At 44.7% G+C, this 23,940-nt stretch overlaps 1 protein-coding gene across 5 annotated transcripts; it reads left to right on the forward strand.

The window, feature by feature from the left end:
- Positions 1 to 5,001: 5,001 nt before the first annotated feature.
- LOC130124156 (complement factor H-related protein 1-like) lies at positions 5,002 to 23,475 on the forward strand. Of its 5 annotated transcripts, XM_056293596.1 has the most exons (7): positions 5,002 to 5,255; positions 5,534 to 5,612; positions 5,702 to 5,893; positions 7,233 to 7,286; positions 11,208 to 11,381; positions 20,102 to 21,936; positions 22,581 to 22,641. In XM_056293596.1, the coding sequence occupies exons 6-7, from the start codon at positions 21,143 to 21,145 to the stop codon at positions 22,600 to 22,602; spliced, it is 816 nt and encodes a 271-aa protein (XP_056149571.1). In that variant the 5' UTR covers positions 5,002 to 5,255; positions 5,534 to 5,612; positions 5,702 to 5,893; positions 7,233 to 7,286; positions 11,208 to 11,381; positions 20,102 to 21,142; the 3' UTR covers positions 22,603 to 22,641. The 5 variants fall into 5 exon arrangements, with proteins under 5 accessions (XP_056149571.1, XP_056149573.1, XP_056149574.1 ...); XM_056293598.1 differs by lacking the exon at positions 20,102 to 21,936 and having other exon boundaries at positions 5,053 to 5,255; positions 22,581 to 22,619; XM_056293599.1 differs by lacking the exons at positions 20,102 to 21,936; positions 22,581 to 22,641 and adding an exon at positions 19,961 to 19,983 and having other exon boundaries at positions 5,054 to 5,255.
- The last annotated feature ends 465 nt before the right edge of the window (positions 23,476 to 23,940 follow it).

Below are 23,940 nucleotides of genomic sequence, written 5' to 3' on the forward strand. Positions count from 1 at the left end.
ACGATTTTTTTTTAACCCCAGAGAGATGTTGTGGGAGCAAAGTGTTGGGAAAGTTAGTGAAAAAAAAATAGGAGTAAAAGAGTGAGAAAGGAGGAGATCTTTCCTGAAAGGAGAAAATGAGAGCAAGCAGAAGAGGAAGATCCGACAGAGGTGATGTGTTTCGGTGGGCAGATGGTGACCTGAGTTGTCACACTAACGAAGCCTTAATCTCACTCAACATCCCAGTGACAGTTCGGATGAAAGCAGAGGCCAGTCCCACATTTTCTCAGTTGTGGAAATGATCAGAGACGGCACGGTGGCCCAGTGGTTAGCGCTGTTGCCTCACAGCATGAAGGTACCGAGTTTGAACCCCGGGGTTGTCCAACCTTGGGGGTTCATCCCAGGTCGTCCCCTGTGTGGAGTTTGCATGTTCTCCCCGTGTCTGCAGTGGGTTTTCTCCGGGTGCTCCGGTTTCCCCCACCATCAAAAAGACATGCAAGTTAGGGGTCTGTGCCCCTGACCGAGGCATGGCAAGATGAACTAGAGTTGGTCCCTGGGAGCTGCACGGCGGTTGCCTACTGCTCCTAGCTACACAGCTAGGATGGGTTAAATGCACAGAAAGAATTTCCCCATGGGGATTAATAACGTAGTAAAAAAAATATCCAATGACGTCATCTTTAGTGAATGGTGGACCAACTGTCATCCCTGCCACTGGGTTTAATTTTAACTCCTAGTCCGTCTGTGCCAATCAATATTTCAACATCCTGAGTTCTGATCCCGTCCACGGCCAGGATTAGACAGACAGACATTCCGTCCTGGCCGTGGAACAACGAGCAAACTCTTTACCCTTGAGGAAGTGCTGAGGGAGGCATGGGAGTTTGACCAGCCAGTCTACATATGTTTTGTGGACTTGGAGAAGGCTTATGACCGTGTATCCCGGGGCACTCTGTGTGTCTGTGTGTGTGTGGGGGGGGGGGGATACTGCGGGAGTATGGGGTACTGGGGAAGTTGCTACTAGCCATCCGGTCCTTGTACAACTGCAGTGAGAGCTGTGTCCGCATTCTCAGCACAAAGTCAAACATGTTTTCAGTAGGTGTCAGACTCTGCCAAGGTTGTCCATTGTCTCCGATTCTATTTGTGATATTCATGAACAGGATCTCAAGGTGCAGCCAAGGTGAGGAGTGTCTCCATTTTGGGAACCTCAGCATTGCATCTCTACTCTTCGCAGATGATGTGGATGATGTGGTTTTGTTGGCTTCATCAGAACGCAACCTCCAGCTGGCTCTGGGGCAGTTTGCAGCCGAGGTTGCAGGGATGAGAGTCAGCACCTCCAAGTCTGAGGCCATGGTTCTCTACTGGAAAATGGTGGATTGCTCCCTCCAGGTTGGGGATGAGTTGTTGCCTCAAGTGAAGAAGTTCAAGTATCTCGGGGTCCAGTAGCGAACCATGGGGTCTGGCAGTGGGCCTTCAACGGTGCAAAGATATTGTAATCAGCCAAATTTTGGGGGTGTTTTTTTAATATGTGAACAGCTCCGACACACACACACACACACACACACACACACACACACACACACACACACACACACACACACCAAGTGCAACCATCACAGCACCACAGGTGAAAACCTCCGACACACACAGCTCACCTATATATATACACACACACACGCACACACACACACACACACACACACACACACACACACACACACACACACACACACACACACACACACACACACACACACACCGCCAGTAACTCAGTGCCTCAAGACCCACCAAAATTAAATCCATTGGATATCAAATACCCTTTGTCTCTCTCCATACTTGGAAGACAATGAAAACACACATGACATGGCCTCTGCTTCTGGCCTACAACATCACCATGGACAGCACTAGAATGCAGCATCATACAACCTCTTCTTTACAAACTGACCAGACCAAATTAAAGCAATTCATGAGCAAAGAATAGAAATAACGATCAAATCAACCTTCACATGCAGAATATGCCATGAGCAAAGTCACAATACAATCATATGTAAAATATACCAAACCTTACACCATAATATTTAGTATAGTAGGCCTAATGTTACATGAGCAAAGTGTGGTATTAACCAGCTATGAAGTGCCATGACAATATGTAAAATGAACATGCCAGCTTTGATTTGGAGTAAAATAAAATTAAGCAGCTGACTTTATTAGGCTACTTGAATATAAAGTCCATCCGTCGGTCCTTCTTTGTGAAGTGGGCAATGGCAGCATCATGCAGTTTGTCCTTGGATTTAAGTTCCATCAGAAGGCCTTTTTCTGTGGACATTAGTGCCAAAGCTCCCAGTCGATCTTGTCCTGTTGTGTTTCTGGTGTGCGTCTTTATGCGCTTCAGGGCCGAGAAAGACCGCTCAATTGAAGAGGTGGATATGAGGATAGTCAACACCAGACAGGTGAAGTGATGAAGCATAGGCGAGACAAGAGGAGGAATTGGCCTTCCATTTCCAATCACTTGTTGCGTTTCCCCGAAAGCACGTCTTGAGAAGGGTAACGCTAACAAGCTAGCTACAACATCACTCTCGTCTCCTCCTGTAGCCGTGCTTCATCTTTAACTTGTTTCTCTAACTAAACTAAAATTAATCACACTCATCTGATACACAGACTTAGGTTAGTGATGTTCAGTTCAACTGGTTTAAGTCAGGGATAGGCAACATGGTCCAGAAAGGTCCACTGTGGGGGCAGGTCTTTGTTCCAACCAAGCAGTTACACACCTGATTCTATTAGTCAACCAATAGTCTTTGCTAAGGACCTTGACTTGTAGACTCAGGTGTGTAACTGTGTAACTGTTCTATTAGTCAACCAATAGTCTTTGCTAAGGACCTTGCTTGTAGACTCAGGTGTGTAACTGTTTGGTTGGAACAAAGACCTGCACCCACACCGGACCTTTCTGGACCATGTTGCCTTTCCCTGGTTTAAGTGAACCAGTACATTTGGATCGCCAACGTAGAGTCGGTCAATCTCAAGTAATGACTACTCAGCAACCGCACATCTTTCTTTTATATATGAGTGAGCCCTCATCTGGATAGGTCAGGACGTCTAGAAGTCCTTGGGTGATACATTTTTGTCCCACCCACTACAACAGCAAAATATGATTGGCTGATTCACCTGTCACTTTCTAAATAAACACACAAGCATAAGGACTTGTAGCAGTCCTAACCAATTAGAGTCAGCCAGCTAACCCTTTCTCTGCCATGAGACAACAACAAAATCTGATTGGATAACTCGATCTCGAGCTTTCGAGTTATCAATATACCCAGCATCTCTCCTCCACACATGTCCAAGCCATCTCAATCTTGCCTCTCTTGCTTTGTCTCCAAACCGTCCAACCTGAGCAGTCCCTCTAATATAATCGTTCCTAATCCTGTTCTTCTTCGTCACTCCCAGTGAAAATCTTAGCATCTTCAACTCTGCCTCTTCCAGCTCCGCCTCCTGTCTTTTCGTCAGTGCCACTGTCTCCAAACCATATAACATAGTTGGTCTCACAACCATCTTGTAAACCTTCCCTTTAACTCTTGCTGGTACCCTTCTGTCACAAATCACTCCTGAAACTCTTCTCCACCCACTCCACCCTGCCTGTACTCTCTTCTTCACCTCTCTACTGCACTCCCCGTTACTTTGGACAGTTGACCCCAAGTATTTAAACTCATATGCTTTCATCACCTCCACTCCTTGCATCTTCACCATTCCAATGCCCTCCCTCTCATTCACGCATAGGTATTCCATTTTGCTCCTACTGACTTTCATTCCTCTTCTCTCCAGTGCATACCTCCACCTCTCTAGGCTCTCCTTAACCTGCATCCTAATCTTGCTACAGATCACAATGTCATCCGCGAACATTATCGTCCATGAAGACTCCTGCCTTATCTTGTCCGTCAACCTATCCATCACCATTACAAACAAGAAAGGGCTCAGAGCCGGTCCTTGATGTAATCCCACCTCCACCTTGAACCCATCTGTCATTCCAACCGCTCACCTCACCATTGTCACACTTTCCTCATACATATCCTGCACCACTCCTACATACTTCTCTGCAACTCCCGACTTCCTCATACAATACCACACCTCCTCTCTCGGCGCCCTGTCGTATGCTTTCTCTAAATCTACAAAGACACAATGAAACTCTTTCTGGCCTTCTCTATACTTCTCAATTAACATTTTCAAAGCAAACATCGCATCTGTGGCGCTCTTTCATGGCATGAAACCATACTGCTGCTCGCTAATCATCACCTCTCCTCTTAACCTAGCTTCTATTACTCTTTCCCATATCTTCATGCTGTGGCTGATCAACTTTATACCTCTGTAGTTGCTACAGTTCTGCACATCGCCCTTGTTCTTGAAAATCTGTACCAGTATGCTTCTTCTCCACTCCTCAGACATCCTCTCACTTTCCAAGATTGCGTTAAACAATCTAGTTAAAAACCCCACTGCCATCTCCCCTAAACATCTCCATGCCTCCACAGGTATGTCATCAGGACCAACTACCTTTCCACTCTTCATCCTCTTCATAGCTGCCCTTACTTCCTCCTTGCTAATCCACTGAACTTCCTGATTCACTATCCCTACATCATCCAACCTTCTCTCTCTCTCATTTTCTTCATTCATCAGCCCCTCAAAGTACCCCGTCCACCTTCTCACACACTCTCCTCGCTTGTCAGCACATTTCCATCTCTATCCTTGATCGCCCTAACTTGCTGCACATCCTTTGCAGCTTGGTCCGTCTGTCTAGCCAATCGGTACAAGTCCTTTTCTCCTTCCTTAGTGTCTAACCTGTCATACAACTCAACATACGCCTTTGCCTTTGCCACCTCTCTCTTCACTTCACGCTGCATCTCCTTGTACTCCTGTCTACTTTCTTCATCTCTCATACTATCCCACTTCTTCTTTGCCAACCTCTTCCTCTGTATAATCTGCTGTACTTCCTCATTCCACCACCAAGTCTCTTTGTCTTCCTTCCTCTGTCCTGATGACACACCAAGTACCTTCCTAGCTGTCTCCCTCACTATTTCTGCAGTGGTTGCCCAGCCATCTGGCAACTCTTCACTACCACCAGTGCCTGTCTTAACTCCTGCCTGAACTCCACACAACAGTCTTCCTTCTTCAACTTCCATTTGATTTGTGGCTGTGTCTTCACTCGCTTCCTCTTCTTTATTTCTTGTTTTGCTGGATTATGATCAGAAAAAAAAGAATATCTGAGTAATTTAAATTATTGAATTGACCAAGTGAATGTGAGTATTTTTAAAATGTTCTACTTATTTAGAAATAACTTTGCATTTGTAAAGAAATTTGAGTGTGTGTGTGTGTGTGTGTGTGTTTTTGTGGATTTGTGTGTAAGTGTGTATGTATGTACCTGTGTGTTTCATCTGTTTGTTCACTGTGGAGAAACAGTTTCCCGTCAGTAGGAGGGTTTACTCCTCCACATCTTTCTCAACCATTGTGGGGAAATGCCCTTGACAATGATTAACAGGTCTGAAAATAAAATACACAAACCCGTGCTTCTCTGTAGATTGACTTAACTGCGACTGAGATGTTCCTCAGATATCTTGGTTTGGTTCTGCTGCTTCCCTTTCCTAAGGCAGTAAATGGTGAGTGAGCTGAATTGTTATGTGATCAAATCCTGCCCTTTAGCTTAAAGAAAAAGCTTAGTTTTCACTTTCTCGTTGTTATTTATCAGCGCAAGGCGGGACAGGGCCATGTAATCCACCTACATTGAAAGGTGGTTACTTTTATCCCCAACAAGTGAGTTATAGACATGGATCACAGATCACGTATGCCTGCGATGAAGGACGTAAACCAGTGGTGGAAGGGTGGTGGGCCACAATCAAATGTCAAAATGGTGAATGGTCACATGAGCCACAGTGTATAGGTAAGTAAACTAATAACATATAATATGTCTTAAGTGAATAGGATGCAGATATGTCTTGCATTCTTAAAAGGACATTTCACCCCAAAATTAAAAACACATGTTTTTCCTCTTACCTGTATTGCTATTTCTCATTCTACAATGTTTTGGTGTAAATTGCCGAGTTTTGGAGATATTGACTGTAGAGATGGCTGCCTTTTCTCGAATACAATGGAACTGGATGGCACTTGGCTTGTGTTGCTCAAGGCCCCAAAAATATATATTTGAAAAACTCAACAGCAATGTCTTTCCAGAAATCATGACCCGGTTACTCAAGATAATCCACAGGCCTTGTTGTGATGAGTTTCATCTAGGTGTAGTTCAGTCTAAGAAAAGAGTTCCTACATAAAACTGCTCACAACAAGGTCTGTGGATTATCTTGAGTAACCAGGTCATGATTTCTGGAAAGAGACATTGCTGTTGAGTTTTTCAAATTATTTTTTTTTTAATTTTTTTTTGGGCACTTTGAGCAACACAAGCCGAGTGCCATCCACTTCCATTGTATTCAAGAGAAGGCAGACATATCTACGGCCGTTATCTCCAAATTTCGGCAACTCTCACCAAAACGATCTAGATAGATAAATAGCAGTACAGGTAAGACAAAAAACATGTATTATTCATTCTGGTGTGAACTGTCCATTTAACAAAGACAAGAACGTGCACTTTTCTATGACACCTCTTTTTACATTTTACATTACATTGTTCCATATTTGCTCTGTGGTTGATAAAAGAGCTGTTGACAAACAGACCAGTTTAGAAATTGACAATCAGTGATGATTTTTTTCCCATAAATAAATACCAATTTGGCAACACCCTCTTACCATTGTTTACAGTGGTACAAGTGTGCACCATATAAACCCTTACCTAAATTAGCCTTCGAACTTGTATTCAATCTTGTTCCCATGCTGTTTGAATATGTTTTGATTGCAGCAAAGATATTCAAATGTTATGGTTAATTGATGTTTTCAGACCCGAAGCAGGCTGAAACAGACAGTTCAAACCTCGGCAAGGCTGAACATTGTTCTTTTATCATCAAAAAAGTGATTTTAATTATCTGTTGATACATTTATTTATGTGTTATGTTTTTAATATTATTCATTTTGATTTGGTATGAGGCTGATGCATGAGGATGAATGGTTTTTTTTCTTTCATGTTAGAGTCATTCTGTGAGATTAAAAGTCATGATGATCCTCCTCATTGTTGAGTGAAGACGTGTTGATAAAGGCTTTCCAAATGTTCTTTGATCTGCTTCTCACTAACTCAAGCCTCTGTTGTTTACTCTCATGTCATCTGCATTGTACAGATGTTCCCGTACATCCTCATTCACGTGATGAGACGAGGCCCATGATTATACCAGGTAATTTGTATGATTTGTCTCTCTGTTTACATCACACCCCTCATGTGATTTTATAGTCAGCCCATGTCATTTAGTGTTTGCTGGGGTGAAGTTTGGGGAATCTGGGAAACCGTTGTACTCCTTTGTAGATGTGACTTCGTTTCAAAAGTCGTAGCACATTCTAGAGATAACACAGATGTTGGGCTAGATTACCTGGCAGGTTAGTTCAAAATCTAGGGATAGCTAAGGGCAAACTCCACTCTGGATAGTCAGTCTGTCGGTGTTGAATTGACCAAAGTTACAGTACATTAGCAGAGTAGGATTTTGGCGCCCCATTATTTTAGATAAACATTTGGACCAGGCCTCTAATAGAGGCACCTTTGGGGGAAAAAAACGGTTTAACTGAACGAACAGTGGAGGTATACATAAAATCTGGATTGCAGTGTCAGGCTGAGAATAGAAAATAAACTTTCACTGGTATGTCTGGGTAGCATAGCAGTCTATTGCATTGCCTACCAAAGCGGGGATCGCCGGTTCGAATCCCTGTGTTACTTCCGGCTTAGTCGGGCGTCCCTACAGACACAACTGGCCGTGTCTGCGATGAGAAGCCGGATATGGGGATGTGTCCTGATCACTGCACTAGCGCCTCTTCTGGTCGGTCGGGGCGCCTGTTCACGGGGTAGGGGGAACTGGGGGGAATGGCGTGATCCTCCCACGCGCTATGTCCCCCTGGCGAAAATCCTCACTGTCAGGAGAAAAGAAGCAGCTGGCAACTCCACATGTATCAGAGGAGGCAAGTGGTAGTCTGCAGCTCTCCCCGGATTGGCAGAGGGGGTGGAGCAGAGATCAGGACGGCTCGAAAGACTGGGGTAATTGGACATTGGAGAGAAGAAAAAAAAGGGGGGGGGTCCAATAAAAAAAAGAAAAGAAAACTTCCTCTAGTGACTCTACATCACCTCGCTCTGTGTGCAGTCTGGCTGTACATTGCAGGTCTGTTACTCTTATCTATTCTGTGCATTCAACACCTATTGCATGTCTGTCCATCCTGGAAGACGGATTCCTCCTCTCTTGCTCTTCCTGAGGTTACTCCCATTTTTTCTGATAATGTTTTTCTTGTGAAGTTTTTCCTCATATGAGTCGAGAGTCTAAGAATAGGGAGTGTCAGATATTGCAGAGATTATGAAGACTTTTGGGACATCTTTGTGAGTTTAGGCTATACAAATAAATTTAACTTGACTACTTCAGTACAGTTATCCAGATTAAAGGATGTGATGATTAACTACCAGTTAATGACGATTTATTACCAATAAGAATAAACATGCTTGTTTCTAAAATGAATCCCAAAATGTCCAGAGCAAATGTGACCTAAAGCCATTTTTGAAAAACATTCTTTATATTTCAGTTGTAAATTGTGGACAAATCCCAACAATTTCATACGGAGTTGTGAAACGTCAAAGAATGTTCCTGGAATACCAATGTGATAACTTTCACAAACTTGTCCGCGAACCAAGAGTGACGTGTTAGGGCCCTACCAAATTCACGGTACATTTCGCTCAATTTCACGGACCTAGTTTCTCGAAAATCACAGATTTCACGGATTCTATAAGAAAAATGCGACATTTCACGGCAATGATTAAATTACACTTTTTATTCACACAGGGCCTTAATAGCCCAGCCTACTGTACACAGCATAACCGTACTAGTGGTTGAATGTAAGCATTGAGCATCCTGCGACGGTGCTTGGCTTCATGCTCTGTCTCTGCGATGAAAATACTTGTCCATGTTTTGACACGGCCCTCTCCGCGTCCACAGAGTTCGTCGGGATTGACAGACAGCGCCACGCTACTTTAGCAAGATGTGGTAGCCTAGATTCGGAGGATTTCCAAAAAGCTAGCACTGGTAAAGTTGTGTCCACCTCTTGTGCGATGTGTTTGTAGTTCGGCAATTCCAGCCTACAGTTTTTGTCAAATCCAGGAATGTCCGTGCTGAGTGATTTTAAATCCACCGTCAAAATAAGTATTTGTGCAGGGTCAAAAATGCGCACTGCTTTCAGGAATTCAGCCGCTGGTTGTTTAAATCTACTTTGCGTAATGTTCTCGTTTGACTCGTCTCCGTAGCAGTAATACTGCCTGATCTTTTGTATCATGCCAGAAAACAAGTGATGAGCTGGGCATTTAAATCTGCACGCTCGGAGTGAATTTCATTCGCCTGTGCTTCTGCTCAAAAGAGCAAATCCATGACCCTGTTGTGCGCCTTGTGAATTAATACATGTCGAGATTCAAACCAAGTGATCAAGTCCATTAGCTTAGTGGCATTTTTTGGAAATGAATTTGACCTCCTCATTCAGGTGAGGATCGTGTAAAAGATTTAACAGTTCGGTCAATGCCTGTGTTCAGGGTGTCAGTGCGAGCTCCTGTTCCACAAAATCTGCGTAAAACTCCAGATGAGCTGCGTGATACTGTACAGCCCGAAACCACGAGTTCCATCTCGTAATCACTGGTTCAGGTGGAAGGGCAATTTTCCCCACCGTTTCCCCTGTCTTCTCTGCAATGCTTTCCCGATAGTGTAGTTTGCGACTGGGACAATGCTTAAACACTTTTTTGACGTAGCTCACTAACTTATCTACTCTAGGAAACTCAGCTCTCCACAACTCACTCACCAGAGAAATAATGTGGGCATTGCAAGTGATAGTGCACCGAGTTTGGCATGAGACCCTGGAGTACAGATTTGTATGACTTCGTCATGTAGGTTGCATTGTCACTAATGAAAGCAGATACTTTGTTAAAGTCTGCACCATATTTTGTGAGGGTTTTAATTATGGCTTGTGAAACAGTGGTATAGTTTACAGCATCCAAGTAAGCACAGTCGGCCAGCACTGCTGTTAAGAGTTCCAGTCTCAACATCTTCCGCCTTGTCCGACATGAAATCGAAAATAACATGCAAAACATAATTGTCCTGCTCGTCGGTGGACTCATCCGAAATAATTGAAAACGATTCACATGAATTTATGATAGATTTTACCTCTTCAAATTGTGCGTCAAACAGTTTAGGAAGGTAGTCTTGTCGGAGCTTATTTGCACTGGGTAAAACCGCCCGCATTTCTCACATTACGTTGAAGGTAGTCCCTCAGTTTCGGGTGACCAAGCTTCTCCAGCGGTATGTTAGCACTAGCAAACGCCTCAACAAGCTCCATGGTCGCCAAATGTCAAGACTCGGTGCTCTCGGTTGTTTTCTTAAACATCGATGAAATTGTTTTTTGCTTCTTGTTGGTTCCACCTTGTGGTTCTTTTTCGGCAGCCCTCTTTTTGTTGAGATGAGTTTCACTTTCCAAGTGACGCTGAATCGTTGCTCGTCGACTGTGATCTAAGGAGATACTACAACTCGTACAAAATAATTTCCCGCCATCAGCGTGTAAAATATGTTTTCCAAACTCAATTACTCTGTCGTCTGCAGTCGTGTTTTTTGAGGTTTTAGATTTCCACATCTTCAGTACGTTAGGGCCTAAGCTAACATGCTGACGACAGCTAACTCAAACTATGCTAGTAACAAAAAGGATCATTGCGACCACCCCGGATGCTCATTTAACCAATCAATGTCTTAGACACGTGAATGCTTTTATTCGCGCATCCAAAATGTCAATCATGTCAGCACAGTATTTTCTCAAACTAGCTGCGCACTTAAATTCTGCATTTCACTGCATTTCACGACAAATGGTCAATTACACGGGAAGAGGCTGATTTCACGGTCCGTGGCGCGATTTTCACGGCCGTGAATTTGGTAGGGCCCTAGTTATAATAATCGGTCATGGTCACCGACTCCCACTTGTCAAGGTAGTATGCTTTATAAGCAAGTCAGTAGGACTTTATCTTTGTAAAGTGCATATTTGTCAAAGAAGGGACCAGAGAGCAATACTAACTTTCTTTCTTATTTTCTTTTGTGCAGATGCTTTCTGTGTTGTGAACACTGCTGGCATCTACGGGGTAAAACCTCCCCACAAAGATGTATATTTAACAGAAGGCGAAGCGAAATATCTGGAATGCATTATGGTGGATTACGCCCGTAATCCTTATTATGCTAGGATTCAGTGCGAAAATGGGGTACAGAGAACACAGAGGTGTAAGTACCACACTGCGCCTTACACAGCGCTACACAAGAATTGATGGGACTTGAGATGCTCACAGGTTTTCACCATATCTAATTGTGCCATTGATTCATGACTGTTTGGCCGATTAGATGTCTTCAACCATATCGCATAATTTACTGAACACTCACAGGTTCCACCAAATTGTTTGTTTAGGAATCGGCAGTTCGAAGCCCCGTGTTATGTTGTGACTTCTCTTATGTACACTATTGTAGTGTTACTATTCGTGGGTTACTAACTTAATCACTATTATATATAAGTACACGGAGACGAGGATGCGGCACAAGTCTGATCTTTACTGACGGAGACATCACACACTACTAGGCTCGACCAGTGTATTACAGAACTCAGTAGTGGTGATAGTCCAACACAATCGAGCACCGAGTGCTCGATCCAATACACCACATCCCTCTTTTCCAACTGAGATGTGGCCTACTCATCAGTTGCTTCAACAGTAGACCCTTTACCAAACCATTAACACTATGGCATTAACACTAAACAAATCTTTTCTACTTGCATACTTCAATGATTAATACAGCATGTTTTTTTTAAATGACAGATGACTCTCATTAAACAACATAAACCATTTCCTTTTCACATTCTGGTGGTTAGCATGTAAACATTTTGAACATTCAGCAATCTTGCAACATTTCAGGTTAAACACACCGTGTACTCTTTGTTTCACCTTCTTTTTTCTTTTTCTTAATAAACACTTGAATGATCACACAAAAGAACCCTGAGGTTAGTCATTGTATCTGGCAGGGCGCCTAACTGCTCTGCCGCACTTTGTGTAGCATGTGGGTGTACTGCCTGTAGTCACCGGAGGAGGGTCGTGTGGTGGCAGGTCATGTGGTGGTGAGTCGACTGGCACAGGCGCTTGTGAGGGTGAGGGTTGTACCTCTGAGTCAAAATGTTCATCACTGTCCGTGTCTCTGAATAGGCTCGGATGTATCTTCCTCAGATGTCGCCTGTTCCTTCTTTGCATCCTCCCAGCCGGTGTCTGCACAGTGTAGGACCGTGGTTCATCTCGCTGTCGGATGACAACGGCAGGCTCCCAGCCGCGCCGCGTTTGCATGTGTACGGTATCTCCTGGGGTCAACACTGGCAGGGGCTTTGCACACTGGTCGTAACGTTGTTTTTGGCGGAACTGCAGGTTCCGGATCTTGCTGTGAATGTGCTGTGGGACTGATTGTGTCAGCACAGCACTGGAGCACGGAAGTGTGCTTCGTAGAACTCTCCCCATCAACATTTGTGCAGGTGATACGTTCAGTCCTGTCACCGGTGTGTTCCTCAATGACAGCAGCACCAGATGTGGGTCAGTGCCAGTCTGCATTGCCTTCTTCAGCGCATGTTTCACTGTCTTTATGGCTCTCTCAGCCATGCCATTTGAAGAGGGAAAACCTGGGCTGGAGTGTGTGAGCTTGAACTCCCATGGAGCTGCAAATGACTTCATCTCATAGCTGGCAAATGGGACATGGTCACTCACTATCTCCCTAGGAATCTCGTGTCTGGCAAACACAGACTTCATCTTCTGGATTACTGTGTATGCTGTTTTGTCAGATATGTTGAGCACTTCAGGATATTTGGTTAGGTAATCAACTAACAACAGGTATGACTGACCGTGTAGCTCGAAGATGTCAGCTCCGACTTTCATCCATGGCAGTTCTGGGACCTGATGCGGCATAAGTGGCTCAGCCTGCTGTTTGGGCTGTAGCTGCTGGCATTGCACACACTTTTCCACCATTGCCTCTATATCTCGTGCCATGCCAGGCCAGTAGAGAGACTTTCTTGCTCTGGCTTTTGTGCGCTGCACTCCTTGGTGTGCAAGATGCAGCTTCTCCAAAATTGTGCTCCTGAAGCTCTGGGGTATGATGATTTTGTCTTCGACCAAGACAATGTCATCTTCCATGCTTATAATGTCCTTTACTGCCCAGTAGGCGTGTAGTTTTCTGTCCAAACTTTTCTTTTTCATGGGCCAGCCTTTCTTGTGTTTCTCACACACAGCTTGCAGCACGCTATCTGCTGCCGTTGCTTTCTTTAATTGGCTGAGTGTTTCCTCGCTCAAGGCATCTGTGGCATTCAAGGCATACACAACTCTCTCATCACAAGGGTTTTCATCAATATGGTCACCTTCTCTGCTAGCTGTAGTGCGTGAGAGTGTGTCGGCAATGTACATGTGCTTGCCTGGTGTGTATGTTACACTCAGATCATACCTCTGCAGTTGTAAAAGCATACCTTGCAGCCGCGCAGGTGCTTTGCTCAGCGGCTTGCGCATGATGACCTCCAGAGGCTTATGATCGGACTGGACAGTTACTGGTCTGCCGTAGACATACTGGTGGAATCTCTTAGCAGCAAACACTATAGCGAGCAACTCTTTCTCTATCTGTGCGTACCTCTTTTCTGTGTCGGTGAGCGCTCGTGAGGCATAGCACACTGGGCGGTCGTCCTGCATCAGACAGGCTCCCAGTCCATCCTTTGAGGAGTCTGCTTGTAGAGTGAGAGGCTGCTTGTGATCGTAGTATCTCAGCACAGGGGCTTGTGTGAGGATGGTCTTTAGTGCCTTTAGCACTGAGCTGTGGTGCGGGCACCATTGCCATGCTACATCCTTCTTGAGCAGCTGTCTGAGGGGTGCCGTGAGTGAGGCGTCGTCTGGTATGTACTGTGCTAGGAATTTTGTCATTCCCAGCAGACGTTGGAGACTTTGTTTGTCTTCCGGGGTTGGCATGTCGACAATCGCTTTGATCTTTGTGTTGTCAGCTCTCTGTCCTGCTGCCGTGATGACGTGTCCCATGTACTTTACAGTATCAACTTTAAACTGGATCTTGTCCCTGTTAAATTTCACATGTGCGGTCATGGCTCTCTCCATTACTTTCTGCAGGATTTTATCGTGTTCCCGCTCTGATGACGCTGCGATGATCATGTCGTCTGCTATAATGTACACATTATAATGGTCTCACAGTTCTTTTGTTGAAACACTTCGCTGGCCGATTTGATCCCGAATGGGAGTCTGAGGAAGCGGAACCGGCCCCACGGTGTGTTGAAGGTGCATAGCTTAGACGACGGCTCATCTAGCTTGATCTGCCAGTATCCATCCTTTTCATCTAGGATGGAGAAGATGGATTTTCCTGTTAGCCTGCTGCGCACGTCTTCCGGTGTAGGAATGGAGTAGTGTTGACGCTTGACTGCCTCATTCAGGTTGCAAGGATCCAAACATACCCTTAGCGCACCATTTTTTTTCTTTGTGGCAACAAGACTGTTCACCCATTCTGTAGGTTCATTGACAGGAGTTATGACTTTCCTGTTCTGTAAGTCTGTGAGTGTCTCTCTTAGTGAGTCCATGATGGAGAGTGGTACGTTCCTGCACGCGTGAATCACAGGCGTGACGCTGGGGTCAATGTGTATGTGATGAACTCCAGGAAATTCGCCTAATCCTGTGAAGACCTCCGCATACCTCTGCAGCAGCTCCTCTTTGGTGGCCGGAGGTTTTGCTGGTTGTGGGGACTCCACTGCAAGCGCCTCGACTCTTCTGACCAGCTGCAGCTCTTCACACGCATTTCCACCCAGGATTGGCTTGCCAGCTCGGCTAGACACATGGAAGTCCAATATAGCCGTATGCTTAGACGTGCGGCAATCTAGAGATGCAACACCATCTGAGGGTAGTCGTGCACCACCAAAAGCAATCAGCACAGTCTTTGTGGGCCGTAACTGAACGGGACCTGGTAGCTGCCGGAATACGCGCATAGGAAGCACATTTGCATCGGTGCCTGTGTCCAACTTTAAGTTAATTGCTACGCCTCTGACCGTGGCTGTTTCACGCCATACAGTGCCTTTAGCTTGGTGGGCTGCTTTGTTTTTGTATTTTCCAATCATGCCTATATATAAGGAATCAATTTCACTTTCTAGATTATGCACTATCTTTGTCTTGTAATTGCCGCTTTTTTCAGTGCTTGATTTACACACCTTGGAAAAATGATTGTTCTTACCACATTTGTGGCACTCTGCACCATAAGCTGGGCATTGACGGGGCTCATGTTTATTTCCACACTTGTGGCAGAGAGTTGTTGTTACATGCCTCTTGCTGCTCGTTTTGTTCTTGTTCCAGCTGCCCGTGCGCGTTTGCCCTGTTGCTTTCTTTAATGCCTCCACTGAGGCGTCTTGGACAACATGTGACGTCTGCATCGCTTGTATTTGTGACTTAGCGAGCTCGGCTGATCTACATATCTCTACGGCCCTGCGCAAAGTAAGCTTATTATCACGTAACAGTCTTTCTTTCAAACGGGCATCATTTATGCTGAACACTACTTTATCCCTTATCATGTCATCTTCATGTCTGCCAAACTCACAGTCTTTGCTCTTCTGGCGCAGCTCTGTGATGAATCTGTCCACCGATATTCCTGCTGACATCGTGTGCGACCAGAATTGATGGCGTTCGAACACGACGTTCTTCCGAGGGCTGCAGTAGTCCTTGAAGGCTTTCAGAATGTCCTCCATCGATTCGTCGTCTCCGTCTGGGATGATGGTGAGTGTGTTATACACTTCTAGCGCCTCCTCGCCGATGGTGTGAAGCAGAATGGCTATTTTAACCGTCTCTTCCTTATCCAACGCACCTGAAGCGGTCATGTACAGCTGGAAACGCTGCTCCCATCTTCTCCAGTTTTCTGCGACATTCCCGGTAAGTATCAGCGGTGGTGGCGGCTTGAACTGTTCCATATTTGTGCTCAGGCTAGCACTTGTTAGCTAGCTAACTTTTACAGTTTTTAGCTCTGGGTCTTATTCATTTTGCTCACCATCACTTTAACCCAGGGGTCGGGAACCTTTTTGACTGGGAGAGCCATAAAAGCCAAATATTTCTAAATATATTTCATTGAGAGCCATATAGTATTTTTAACGTATAATAAATTAAATATGTCTTACTTTTAATGCGACTTCTGGTGCTGCATGGTTTTGCTGATGGCCTTGTAGTCTGGTTCATACGTGGTGAGGTTGAGCTTCATGCAGGCGTTGAGGCTTCCATCAGTTAAACGTGAGCGTAGGTTGGTCTTAATGTTCCTCATATGCGAGAAAGACTGTTCACATGCATATGTAGAGCCAAACATGGTCAATACGGCAATACTCACACGCTGCATTGTGTGGTATGTCACAGGAAGCTCGTTCCAAGTTTTAAGAATCAGCTGGTCTTCAGGTTGAAGATTTTTAATTTCTGTCCACTTGTGTTCCCTCGCCAGCTCTGCTCGCTGTCGCGCAAGACTTTCCAACTCTCCATTAAGTGACTTGAACTTACTCATCCACATGTCTGATGCCTTCAGGTCAGCAACTTCCAGCTCAAAGTCTCCGATAGAGACCCCGGGGATGCATGTCAGGTCGATTTTGTCCACTGCACACTCATGTGGATGAGTGATGAACTTGAAAAGACCAGTGCGCGCACGAAATTCTCCAAAACGTGCTTTGAATGACTGCAGGAGATTGAACGTAAAGCCAGCTAGCTGCTGGAGATCCAGATGTTGAGTGGAGTCACTTGCTAAGCATGCATCTCTAAATTGTTGCAGTCTTTCAAAGTGCAGAAGACGACCTGTTTCAATGTCCCTGAGAAAGACTTCCAGCTTGCTTTCAAATGCAAACACTGCTTGTTGAAGGGATGAGATTGTATTTCCAATACCTTGCATTTTCACATTGAGCTGGTTCAGATGGCCAGTTATGTCCACGAGATAGTGAAACTGCAGGAGCCAGTCAGTGTTGTCTAGCTCAGGATGCTTGACGCCTTTCATTTCAAGAAAAGTCCGGATTTCACTCAGGCAAGCTGCAAAACGGCTGAGCACCTTCCCCCTTGACAACCAACGCACGTTGCTGTGTAAAAGCAGACCGGGATAATGATTCCCAACTTCTTCTAACAGAGCTTTAAACTGGCGATCATTTAAAGCTCGGGCAACAATAAAGTTGACCACTCGAATGACCAGCGACATCACCTCACCAAGCTCCTGGCCACACGTCTGAGCGCAAAGCGCCTCCTGGTGCAGGATGCAATGAAAACTTAGGATGGCTCTCTTTTCATGTTCACGGAGAAGCGCTACAAATCCTTTGTTCTTCCCCAACATACAGGGTGCACCATCAGTACAGACAGAAATAAGTTTATCCATCGGTAGTTTTTTTTTTAGCAAACTCCATGAAAGACATGAATAAATCCTCTCCTCTTGTTGTCCCTTTCATTGGCAAAACAGCCAAGCTTTCCTCACGCAGTGTGTCACCTGCAGCATACCTGGCAATGATACTGCACTGAGATAGATGGCTAACGTCTGTTGACTCATCTAACGCGAGAGAAAAGTATGTCCCGGCGTTTATGTCCTTAATTTGTGTTTCCTCGACTTGATTTGCCATCATGATGCTACGATCGTGCACAGTTCTTGCTGACAGGGGCATGTCTTTTATTCGTTTGATTATCTTGTCTTTATTTGGGAAGTCATCAAACAGTTCATTGGCCACATCAAGCATGAATGTTTTGGCATACTTGCCATCTGTGAATGACTTTCCATTCCTTACTATTGCCAAAGCCCCCGCAAAGCTAGCGGAATTCCCGTCACCTTGCTTGGTCCACACACGTAGTTGCTGCTGACTCGTCTGCACTCTCCGCTGTAGCTCCTCGCATGCCCTTTTCCTGCTGTCCCCCGCTGGATATTGCAAATGAAGCATGGTGCGTATCGAAGTGCCGCTTTATATTTGACCGTTTCATCGATGCAATTTTATCATTGCATATTAGACATACCGCAGATCCTGCTCTCTCCACAAATGCAAATTCCTCTGTGCACGCAGCCTGGAATGCACGGTAATCATCGTCTTTTTTTCTTTTCGCCATCTTTTCCGTTACAAGGGTTGAAGCGGATAAACTAGTTGGCTATCTGATAAAATTGATTTCTTCACCTTTACAATGACCCGGACATGCTCGCGAGCCATTGGTTCCCGACCCGACCCACGGGTGACCCGTGACCCGTGAAATTTATCTTCAAAACTAATTTCTGTTTACTTTAAAATGACACAGTATTATTAAGAAATATCACAAGTATTTTAAAATCAGTTCCAAACTGATTTTTTTGAAAAAAAAAAAATGTTCAACTCAAAATTGTCTGGGAGCCATATGCCGTCACCGGAAGAGCCATATATGGCTCGCGAGCCATAGGTTCCCGACCGCTGCTTTAACCTATTGCAAGAGGAAGAGAACATACTTCACTCAGCACATTTGCCATGTGAATGAAATGCAACACCAACATAAGTGTAATCTCATCGAGGAAACAGTTAAATAAAGATATGATTTATGTGGCGTGAATAAAATCATGTTGTACATTTGATGGATAGGGTTAAATAAAGGCTTCAACATGACCCGGAACATCTATTGTCTTTTCTGCGACTTCAGACAAAGCCAAGGAAAAGAGGAGAGCGTTTTCTAAATGACTAGATGTGTCATTCAATTTGAATGTTTCACCGGTAATCCACGTGAAAGTCAGTCTTGAGTTGATGGTGCATTGTAAGCCACACCAGCGAAGTGTGGGGAGCGGGGCGTCCGCGTAGCGTAGCGGTCTGTTCCGTTGCCTTCCAACACGGGGATCGCCAGTTCGAATCCCCGTGTTACCTCCGGACTGGTCGGGCATCGCTACAGATACAATTGGCCGTGTCTTCGGGTGGGACGCCTTCTGTGGGTATGTGTCCTGGTCGCTGCAACTGCGCCACCTCTGGTCGGTCAGAGTACCAGAGTACCAGATCGGGGGAGAATTGGGGTAAACAGCGTGATCGTCCCATGCGCTACGACCCCCAGGTGAAACTCCTCATTGTCAGGTGACAAAAAGTAGCTGGCAACTTCACATGTATCGGAGGACGCATGTGGTAGTCTGCAGCTCTCCCCGGATCGGCAGAGGAGGTGGAGCAGCGACCAGGACGGCTCGGAAGAGTGGGGTAATCGGCCAAGTACAACTGGAAAAAGAAGAAGACGAAAGAGGGGAGTGGGCAGTTTTGACTTGATGATGCGTTTTAAGACACACCAGCAAAGTGTAAGGAGAGAACATAATTCCTGCCACAATATTATACAGACAGAGGGATGGAAATACTGATTAACTGCTTCTCATGCAAGAAAATCTAATTAACAAAGTGCGACGTCATGTAAACGGGAGTAGCAACAAAGACAAAGTAGACAAGTTACAACTCAGTACCAATGTAGCTTGGTTAAAAACGTCATAACCAAAAACTGTTATATAATTACACAAAGTATCACCACATGATTATTATTATTATTTTTATTGCCAACATTTTTATTTCATTTTGTTATATCATCAGGAAACGCTTATAGTAGCCCCTCCTTGTTTGACACCATTTCCTGTTAGTAGCCCCTCCCTGTTGTGACGCCATTTCCTGTTAGTAGCTATAAAACGTATGCCCCCCCCCCCCGACTTCTGCCTCTTTCCCGCTTTGCACGTGTAGGAAGAGGTGTGTGTTCATTTTGTCTGCCCCTGTAATTTATTTTATCCATTCCTAATGTGTCTTATGTCTAATGTGGGTCCCGATTCTTGCGTAGGCTACAGCAGGAGCTGATCTGACGTTTTCTGAAACCTGTCCTGTTTTGTTTATATGCGACAGGTATGTTTTATTTCTTTTTGTAAAAAAAAATTGTGTTGCTAGCTACGCGCTCTTTTCCGTTTAGGACATGTAGAAAGAGGCTACAGCAGGAGCTGATCTGACGTTTTCTGAAACCTGTCCTGTTTTGTTTATATGCGACAGAATACAGATCCCATGCATGAGAGAAGTTGTCCTGTCTTTCCTACACAACGCAATGAAAAAGTACACCGGTCACACTTGGTGCCGTATGACCCGTCCGATCCGTCGTCGCCGATGAGAAAGCGTCGCCACCTGCTGCAACCGCCGTCTTCTCTCAGTCCGCCTCGCTCCATTCATGGTATCAGGGTTAGCCTGCTATGCTAATAGTGCTACAGATGTTAGCCAGCTAGCTAAGCTCCGTGTTGAATGGCGACGACTGTGCGCGGGGAGGGAAGAACGTGTTGGGAGGAATTTTTTCTGTCGAGTTTTTTTTTCTTTTCCGCAAATTGTGCTGGCTAGAGCTGTGTATGTTTATTTATGGGTGAAAGAGAATTCGTTTTGTTTTTAGGTAAACTGTTTCCTGTTATCTTGTTAGGGTATTTGAAGCCATAGGCTAGATGTTTTGATGCTGTGAATTTGTTTGCTTTTGTTTCATTTTGTTTGTTTATGTACTGTTATAGCCTAATTGAGACATGTCTAGCAGAGATATTTTCAATACGCCTGTTAGTTCTTTCTCTGATGGGCATGATCTTCCTAATGGTGTGGGAAGGGGACAGTTCATTCATGGTATGGGAAGGGGACAGTCCACTAGTGTGGGTAGAGGGCAGTTAGTATTGCCGGTTGGGTATGGGAGAGCTAGGTTTAGGTCCGTGTGTCCTGTTGTGGGCGGCCTTGATAAGGGGAATGATGAGTCACTGTTTAGTGTGTCGGGTCCCTCTGCCAGTTCAACACCTATCGTACACGCCTCCCACCTGTCTCAGCAGACTTCCCCCCAAGTTGTTGTTACTACTGAAACACTGGGCAGTGATATTACTGATTTAGCTGAGCAGATTAGTGACAATATCGCTGCTAGCTTCCATGCCATGCACAGTCAGAGTCCAAGCCCCCTCCCCTTTTTAAAGGTGACAAGTCTGAGACATTTTCCATTCATGAGTGGGAAGATATGATGAGGAGCTACATGAGCAGGATGGCCTGCGGCTCAGATGCTGAGGGGTCTGACCTGATAATGAGCAGGCTGAGTGGTAAAGCTAGAGATGTGGTGAAAGTGTCACTCCGTAGTCATCCGGGAGTCATTCCAGCTGAGCTTCCTACCACAATATTTGACATCCTCAAACGCAATTTCAGTGAGCTCACATACTCCAGCATGCCTATGAAGGACTTTTATGGGACTGTGCCGCGCGTGTCAGAGAGTGCAATGGATTATTGGATCCGACTGAACAAAGCCATCGATATTGCCGATGAGAGCCTCCGCAGGCGAGACAACAGTGTTGAGGATCCGAGTGCTGGGGTAGTCATGATGTTTATCACTCATTGCCCTGACCCCAGACTGGCAGTGTATTTCCAGTTCAAGCCCGTGGAGCAGTGGACAGCAGCTGAAGTCCAGGAGAGGTTGGATGGTCATGTGAGGAGTCTGAAGAGCACAGCTGCCCATCCCCAACACGCAAACGTCTCAGTCTGCACACATGAATGGATGGTGCCAGCCCCTCACTGTGGCACACAGCACCAGCCTGTCGTGGTAACCTCCACCGGTTTCGTCTGCACCTGCCACTGCATATACTCTTGTTCCCATTCAGTCTCAACAACCCCCTGTGTTGGCCGCTCAGTCTCCCCAGATCCAACCTCGCCGGTCAGGAGGCTATTCCAACCTGCCAGAACGCACTCACGCTCAGTCCAGTTCCCCCTACAAAGGTCGCCAACCGACTCTCCACCAGATGACGGGTTTCAAAGCCAAGATGAGTAAGTCCACGTCTGATAAATTAACAAACTCACTGGCGAAATGGATTGCTGTGGACTGTAGACCACTTTCAGTGGTAGAAGATCAGGGGTTACAAAAAGTACTGTGTTTACAAAACAAACTTGTTTTGAACAAAATAAACAGGATTTTGTTGTTTAAACTTGTGCATGTGTCTATTCATTGATTTAGTCATCTACCAAGACCTGTTTGAATTGAAAAATGTTGCTTCTGGTGTCAAATATCAATATGCGATGAAAATGCGATTAATTACGATTAATTAATTACAAAGCCCATAATTAATTCGATTAATTTTTTTAATCAAGTCCCACCACTAATAATTACACAAAGTATCACCACATGATTATTATTATTATTTTCATTGCCAACATTGTTATTTTATTCTATCATTAGGAAACGCTTATAGTAGCCCCTCCTTGTTGTGACACAATTTCCTGTTAGTAGCCCCTCCCTGTTGTGACGCCATTTCCTGTTAGTAGCTATAAAACGTATGTCCCACCTGACTTCTGCCTCTTTCCCGCTTTGGACATGTAGGAAGAGGTATGTGTTCATTTTGTCTGCTCCTGTAATTTATTTTATCCATTCCTAATGTGTCTTATGTCTAATGTGGGTCCCGATTCTTTCGTAGGCTACAGCAGGAGCTGATCTGACGTTTCCTGAAACCTGTCCTGTTTTGTTTATATGCGACAGGTATGTTTTATTTCTTTTTGTAAAAAAAATTGTGTTGCTAGCTACGCGCTCTTTTCCGCTTAGGACATGAGGAAAAAGGCTACAGCAGGAGCTGATCTGACGTTTTCTGAAACCTGTCCTGTTTTGTTTATATGCGACAGAATACAGATCCCATGCATGAGCGAAGTTGGCCTGTCTTTCCTACACAACGCAATGAAAAAGTACACCGGTCACACCAAGTCGAGCCTTAGCTTGACAGTCAGCATGGTGATCTAGAAAGAAGATAACAGGTCCTGAATTATGTTTAGCAGCATCTACCAAAAAAAATATACAAGAAAATAAAGAAAGAAATCTTAATTAAACCTTAATAGAAGACAACTTTCCAAATAATGACTTTATATCATTGAAACTACTAGATAGGTAACTAAAATGTGTTTGGCCATTCAGGTCATCTTCTTTCAAATTAAAAACAAAAGTGTATATTCTATATATGTTGTGTATAGAAATGCAAAAATTCATGGAAGTATAAAATTTGGGTACCAGAGAAATCAAAATTTGTTATTTATCCCCTTTGAGCATTTTTTTCTTTTACATTGTGCTCTGAAATTTATATATTTTTTTCTAGTTTTTCGTTGATTTATTCTCAGTCTGGTGCAGCATAATGTAGGTGGGAGCTTTCCAACTAAATTTCAACATCAGCATCAAAAAGGTTTGAAACTGTCACAAAAATAAGAGTACCTACAAATCTACACCATAGACAACAACACAGAGCTACTTTGTCATATGTCGGCATGTTTAAAAGGCTCCCACTATCATCCACTTTTGTTTAATTGTGCTCTAATGTAAATAATAAAAAAAATTCATGAAAAAAAGTTATTGCGTTTCGGACAACGCAGTTATAAATGTTTGCATCGAGTCAACCATAATTACAACTAAAGCAGAGAATGAGTATACAGTAGTTAAATAATGCATATGATATTGTAGTAAATTAGGGGGGCAGCCTGGGAACCGTCGCCAAAACCAGGGCGCGAGCCCGTATTTCCCGCACCGCGGGCGACAACGTTAACCAGTCTCTAAAGGATCCGACCCCTTACCCAAGGCCCAACGTGTCTACTTATTCGTGCATGCTACACTACCCCCCTCTTTCGGGAATGTCCCCGCGTTTCAGCATCAGCTCCGTCACGCCTCTTGGCGCACGCGCTTCCTATGACCTCACGGTCTCACCATCCCACTTTTGACACCAATGTTGCGAATTCGGGGGGGGGGGGCAGCCCGGCTGGACCATCACAGCCAGGGTGCGAACTCGTGTATTCCGCACC

Source organism: Lampris incognitus, chromosome 14 (genome assembly GCF_029633865.1).
Source record: "Lampris incognitus isolate fLamInc1 chromosome 14, fLamInc1.hap2, whole genome shotgun sequence".
Taxonomy (NCBI): Eukaryota; Metazoa; Chordata; class Actinopteri; order Lampriformes; family Lampridae; genus Lampris; species Lampris incognitus.